This window comes from Dinoponera quadriceps, unplaced genomic scaffold, assembly GCF_001313825.1.
Source record: "Dinoponera quadriceps isolate SergipeBrazil2010 unplaced genomic scaffold, ASM131382v1 scaffold1742, whole genome shotgun sequence".
NCBI lineage: Eukaryota > Metazoa > Arthropoda > Insecta > Hymenoptera > Formicidae > Dinoponera > Dinoponera quadriceps.
This window is the reverse complement of record NW_014555803.1, coordinates 1-7,059: the sequence shown is the minus strand read 5'-3', so window position 1 is coordinate 7,059 and position 7,059 is coordinate 1. Positions and strand designations below refer to the sequence as shown.

Genomic DNA, 7,059 nt, shown 5'->3' with positions numbered 1-7,059 from the left:
ATTTAGAACTTAAAACAATGTATAATATATATCGCTTCATCATTTTGGAAAGGAATTACCCGACTTCTTTCTGAGAATCTTAAACAAATAGAAAAAATAGAAGAAAATCAGTCACCGACGGTTTCATCTGTATCTGTATTCTGTATCTATATTTTGAAATGATATTTCATAGCAAAGTTAAAATAAATTGGTTGAAAGACGAATAAACTCAAGTATCTCGATTTGCAGAACAATTCAATTTTAACTTATCTTGTGTAACTCAGTAACGGAGAATAGAGACTAACACGAGATCCAAAGTGATTTAAAATGTTTCTAACTTATACTATAAAGTAACATTGTCAAATAAACTACTTACCATTAATTTGTAATTATTTTAATTTTCACAAGAAGAAAACTCAATAAAACTTCAGTACAACGAAAAATAAAAATGACACTATAATAACACAACCAAATGCATTTGCAAACAGAAATGATCACATCAGTTCCAACTATACATAGTAAACGAAGTTCATATATTGTCCGACAGGGTTTATAAACCGTACTTTATAGCCGAATAACATAAATATATCGGTTTACCATACCTCTGTAAATTTTTCTCCTCTACTAATATAACTAACTAATAATACGAATTCCATTTTATACACGTCGATATATCACGCGTATCTATCTATTATTTTTATCGCGACACATGAAAAATAATAAGAATTATACCTTAAAGAACGCGCGTCTTTGCATCCGATATGCAAGAAGAAAATTTCCTTGACCTCCAGTTGTTCGATGAGGCCCAAGGGTATATTGTAACACGTCTGGCTTAATTGCAAGTAGAGTCTGTAATTCGAAAGCGCCAGCACCCCGTCCGACGTGCGTCCCAGTGCGACGACCGATTCACCGCTCAACGGCGTGAACGGCACCGTCAACGTCTCGTCCTCGCACTCAAGATGCGCGTGCTTGGGGAACAGCTCCGAGGCGTGCAAGTGGCATATGGACTGCAAACTGGTCGGCTCCTCGGAACTGTCCATGTCTGCTCTGCAATGGGGAAGCAATTAGCTTTGGTTCTTGTGGCCGTTAGTCCGGATCTACAACAGGTGTAATAAGTTTTTCAGTCTTTTAATGCTCCGAGAATTAAATTGTAACTTCTAGCAAAAAGCGTTTCTTCAGCGTTATGAGATATCGCAATTCCCAAAGAATTGTTAGCGTTATTACAATTTCCCATAGCGCGGGAAATGCCTTTTGTCCGAAATTATGTTACATTTTATTGCTTCGAGCAAAAAGCTCTACCTATACCTATGGTAAATCCGGACTTATCCGCGCGACGCATTTCAAGAAGCACATCCCGAGAACAGCGGGGAAAAAAGTAAAAACACGCTCATTGTCTTATCGCCGTCGTTATGTCTTATTGTTCCTCGTATCAGCCAATGTTAATTGCGAATCAGCTTACCTAACGTACAATCTTATCGGCGACTATCTGATGCCCCGAGATTAAGATGTCCCGTCTCCTGTAACAGACATCGACGAGTTGTAACGACAAACGTACACACGTGTCTTGCATGTGCATATTACGCATCAATATTTACATCGTCAATATACGCTCCAGTCCGAGCATTGACACACGTGGGACGTTACTTCGCGCGTTTTCACGATCGCGGACTGAAGAGTGAAGCGAGACCGTACGGGTGTCGAGAAGCATCCGTAATTCCGCGATTTCGCGATTCTCCGTGACTGTGTCGGAGACGCGTCAACATCGGAGTCGACTTGACGCCGTGGTAGTCGCGATTCACCGGCAACTGTAGTTAGGATAGTTAGTTCGTAAATTTGTTTTCCTAGAAATCTTTTCAAATTTCAACAGCATATTAATCGATTACCCAGTTTCCCAGAAACTAATATTTAACGTACACAATTTCTGATAACGTTTGAGACAATTTGTAAGGATTTGGTGATATTGTATGCATTATATATTTTTCCCTTCTTGTCTCTTGAGATTAGGCATGTTTTTAAAAATAAAACTGTTAACTAATTGATAACTAATATTAAAGATCTATAACATCAATACGTAGAGATGCAGAAAATTCAGAAAAAATACTGACGTTACGATTATTTCTATAGTAGCACGTATTCGCGTTCTTCACTTTTATCAAAATATAATATATTCAGAAACACATGCCTAACACGCATAATAAAAAAACAGCCCTTGGTGAAATTTTGTATTACTGTAATTTTATCAGCAAATGTGTTGAAATATGTTAAAAACACAAATATAATGTTAAATCAATATATTAATCTTGTATATAATATAATATCTTGCCAATATATGTTGACAAGGTGAATGCATTGATTTAGCATTATATTTAAATACATTCCCTGTGTTAAAGTAATGTACAATTTTTCAATGGACTGTTAAACACAATTGTTTAACACATTTTTTATTATGCGGGGAGTCCCAGTCAAAAGTATTATTCGTCAAAGTGCGGGAAATGATTATTTATAAGTTTTTAAATATCATATAATTTATAATTGATATTCTTTTGCTATAATGTCAAAGCCCCATGCAGCACAGATCTCCAAAGGACATTCCAAGGACAATCTCAGGATGTTCATCGGATAAAGTGTGCTGCGTATGAGGCTGTATATCATGAATCATATGTAAGGGCCGGTTTCACGAATTCATGAATCATATCTAAGCTCCGATTAACTTAACCGACCGTTAAGTGTCAGTCGTGATTAGTTATCTCTGGTCGGTCCTGTTTAACGATAAAATGTGATCGCTCAATTCTAATGGAATAATCAGCGGATTAGTTAAGTTAACCGGAGGTGGTGTCAAACTGGCCTTAAAAGCATTTTGCACAAATTCGCCGGTCTTATTCGAGTTGTATCAACCATTACCTCACCAGCAGTATTGTCACGGAGCAACTACTTTAAAACAACTTGGCGGAACACCGCCGAGGAATATGCCCTCGGACAGAGTCCTCGTGCCCGGCGCCGCGTTTTAATCGCAGTGTCATCGCGGCGCGTCGGGACGAACGGCCGCGGGGAAAGCAGGTCCCCGCTCTCGACGAACGGACGGATCGCGTCGATTAGCGCTAATTCCGGTCGACCGACTTTTTTTTCGTCCAGATCGTTCAAGGTGGGACGAAGAGCGCGCGGAAAGGGACAGTACGCAGAGAAAGGGAGAGACGATTAATTGTCAGTTCCGAGTCGGTCGTTCGCTACGTTTCTGCATAAGTTTCGCAACAACCGACACACTGTCAATTTCGTCCGCCGCTTTCTAACCAACACCGTCCTTCTCTCGTTGCTTTCTGCACTGAAAATAAATCGAACCGTGCAGCATTGAACGCACGAACGCGCGCACATACATAGGGAGAGAAGAATCTCTCGCGCGCGCGCGACGGTGAAGGGGAAGAAGAATACGCGGGATTACGGAGCAAAAGAGAGCGAGATCGAAGCCGCGTCGATTAACCTTCGTCGTTACTCCGCGCGTTACGTTACGTTTAACGATGACGTACCTACGTGCACGAAATGCGCGCGCACACATGCACACATACGTCAAAGAGGTCCATGGCGAAGTGCGACGCGGCTCGCTGAAGCTCCGGAATTCCGAGAAATATCGCCGCAAGATAAGCGTGCAACGCAGAGACCGATCCTATGATTTATCACCTTTTGCGCCGGATCCACGCGCCCATCTGCACTCTCTGCACTTTCTCGTGACTCTTACCTTCGCTCCCCGACCGCTTTTCGGCGGCCGCTCGCGACTGTGCCATTTCGAATCGCGAGAACGTGACGCGGAGAGCGCGGCCTAAAAGAGAGAGGCTACGTTCGGAGAGCACGCTACCAACGCTAACGCGTAATTTTATCTTCGTCCCTCATTAGATATACGACAAGGATAGATTGATTCGTTAGCGCTGATCAGCGCTAATAGCGCCTAATAGCGCTCCTCGAACGCGCCCAGAGAGAAGGCCCGTGTTATTGCGTCTTCGCACAGAACAGCACGATGCGGTGCGATGCCGTGCACTATATCGAGTGCGCTGTTACGCGTGTATGCTGCACACAGTGCGCTCTGTCTGGCTTTTCCTGCGCGCCTCTTATTATTATGCGACCCGAGAGCCGCCAGATCGGCGACATGTGTCAACCTTGAGACGCGCGTCGTTCTTGGCCGCGCCGACACACGTCGCGTGTAATTACTCGCACGATTGCTCGCTCTCTTTTTCTATCTCCTTCCGTGCTTCCTCTCTCGCTCGCCCCCTCTCGAAGCGGAGCAAGAGAGAGAGAACACATAAGCACGCGCGACATCGCGTGTACTCATGCAGGTGAGACTCGTTTCGTTACTCACTTCTCGACGAAGAGGTGTCCCACGCGATAGACGAAGAGCACGTCCCGATGGTTCTCACTCGATTCTTCTTCTCTCTCGTTCCTTCTTTCTTTCTATCCCTCTCTCCTTCTTATTCGTCCGTCCTCTCACGCGGAATCCATCAGCCAACCGTTGTGAGACGCGCGCGTGAGCTGAGCGACGGAGACAGACGCAACACGGCACTAACGACGCTTCTCCGCGACGCGGAGCATCGTCCTCACGGGCACCACCACCTCGATGACGAAGACGACGGTACGCGGGAGAAGAGGCTGTTCACGGATGGCGCGAGGCGAGGCTGAATGTCGGCGGAGATAAACACTCGGTGACGGTGGCGGCGACGGCGACGGTGACAATCAGCAGTTCTCATTACGACGGTTGGCTCATGGAAGCGCGTGGCTGCGTTGCGGGATGCGCACAGTCACGATGTGTCGATAGCCGAATTCAGTCGCGGCGACGACACAGCAGCAACACGTACGTGTTGACCGTGTGCGTGGGATAACGCTAGATCGAGATACGCACGCACGTAGGATCGTCGTAAGAACCGAGTGTCTCGCTCGTGACCGCACTCGCACCACCAACGTGAAAGCCGTCCACTACTGACAGGACGCTCTATATACGAGCTATGGGCGGTTTTCCATGAGACTCGTGACCGAAACGCCTCCCTGAGGCGCTCGTCCGTTTCGCTTGCGGCTTCTCTACTTCGTCGCTGCTCTCTAAAGCTTATATCAGACTGTGGATTAGGGATTGGGATTGGGGATTGGTAATCGACCAATGAAATCACAGCAAGTCTGAATTAAAATTGTAAATCATTGGCCACGTTCAGCGGAACGTTTAATTTGCAACTGTTGGAAGTTTTCTGAATTGAGATTGGATTATTCTTTTAGTACAGGAATAATCCAATGTCAGCATAGGAAAATTCCAACAGTTGCAAATTAAACGTTCTGCTGAAAGTGGCCATTATCACACTATTGGATTGAAATTGAAGAATGAGTTTGGGTATCATATTGGAACATGAAGCTCAACCAATCAACATTTTGTAGACTACGATTGGGAATATAGATTGGAATTTAGATTTCATTCTATTTCCGTGATATTTTAACAATATGAGCCAATAATCCCCGAGTATGTCGATGGGTCTAGTGTGAACTATGATACAAAGTCTGTTCGTTTTCGCTGCACCGCTTAACTAGTGCAATAAGTTGAAGAGAGACAAGTATATGTTTTCTCACTTCAACTTATTGCACTAGTTCGGCGGTGCAGCGAAAACGAACAGACCTACAATAAATGTACTGTGTACAAATATCCCTAGGAATAAGAAAATTCTATACATATGGCAAAACTTGTTGAGGATAAATGATACTTGCAAGAAAGATTGTATATTTTTAACTGTGCAGAAAATTTATTGATAACTTGAGCATGCTACCATAAAAATAATTAGTAGCGTAATTGTTTTTAATAGTATATATTTCTTATCTTTTAAATCTATTTGAATCTTCGAAAAATAATTCTAGAAAGAGATTACGATGCACATATTTTTCTTCCTAAGAGATAAAGATCCATATTCTGATTTCTCTTTTATTGATAGTAGCCTGAAAATTGAAAGTGCCTCTAAAAATAGCTTAGAAACAATATGATTGGCTAAGAAACCACATTTAAAGCACTTTTATCGATAAAAGAGAGTTCACAATACGGGCCAAGAATTCGTTCACATTCTTTATTCGTTTCTTTTCCTTTTTTTGCTATTATTTTTTTACTCTTTCAAACAAATGCACTTATAAAATAAAGTTATATATAGTGGTTAAACATAGCAAATTAAATGTAATATAATTTGTTGGTTAATTATTTGGTGGTAAATTATTTATTGTTATAAAACTCAAAATTATTTATTGGTTAATTATTTGGTGGCAAATTATTTATTGTTTGTCCAATAAATATCGGGACTGGTTTTTTCTAGCCAATGGGAAGGAGTGAAGGGCGGTCTCTATGGGCGAGATCGGTAATGAGGGGTGTCACGTGAGCTAGGAGACCCGGCTCAGTTGCCTCCGAGCCTTTAAAATGTGTAGATTGCAACAGGTTGATTGCAATTGATGTAATTCCCTGGGATTCTCAGTAACCCAAAACCTGCAGTTTTGTTTGTTGATGTACTTGTTTAAATGAAAATGGGCCTCATCACTCATTATCAAGTTGTTCAAAAAGTTGTTATCTCTGGCTAGGTGCTGAAATCGAATGGTGTACTGCAAGCGCTGCTGAGTATCTTGGGGTAGTAAAGCTTGCATCATTTAGATCTTGTATGGAAACATTTTTAAATCTAGTTTCAGAATCTTCTGAAGCGATATTCCGGCGACGCCGAGTTCAGCAGAGCAACAACGGGTAGAGGCAGATGGATCTTCAAGGACACTCTGCCGTACAGCTTCCACCGTTGCGTCAGTGCGCACAGTGCGCTTAGGACCTCTTCCCGGAAGATCACCGACTAATCTAGTTCTTTCAAACCGGGCGATTAAGAATCATGTTATCGTTAGGAGATATTCTGACATTAAAATGTAGTCGATATTTTCTCCGGATTTGAATAATTGATTTTTCACAGAAATAGAAAAACTCAATGAATTTTATTTGTTGCTGGACATCATACGTGGCTATTTTAATCTTCAAGGAATGCTCCATAACCTACAAAAAAGAAAATAAAAAAGATTGAAAATGAACAAGTTATGACTTTTTCA

At 42.3% G+C, this 7,059-nt stretch overlaps 1 protein-coding gene across 11 annotated transcripts in view; it reads right to left on the bottom strand.

Moving 5' to 3' along the window:
* LOC106745435 (myotubularin-related protein 3) overlaps nucleotides 1-4,929 on the bottom strand; it is a 20,723-nt gene extending 15,794 nt beyond the window's left edge. For 3 of the 11 annotated variants that reach the window (XM_014621028.1, XM_014621038.1, XM_014621039.1), the window contains exons 1-3: nucleotides 4,325-4,929; nucleotides 1,439-1,496; nucleotides 712-1,076 (exon numbers count right to left, since the gene is read on the bottom strand). In XM_014621028.1, the coding sequence (XP_014476514.1) occupies nucleotides 712-1,019 (308 nt within the window). In that variant the 5' untranslated portion in view covers nucleotides 1,020-1,076; nucleotides 1,439-1,496; nucleotides 4,325-4,929. Of the gene's footprint in view, nucleotides 1-711; nucleotides 1,077-1,438; nucleotides 1,497-1,574; nucleotides 1,741-3,709; nucleotides 3,970-4,324 lie in introns of those variants that run through there. The other 8 variants (XM_014621029.1, XM_014621034.1, XM_014621031.1 and 5 more) reach the window with 8 other exon arrangements.
* Between the last annotated feature and the right edge of the window lie 2,130 nt (nucleotides 4,930-7,059).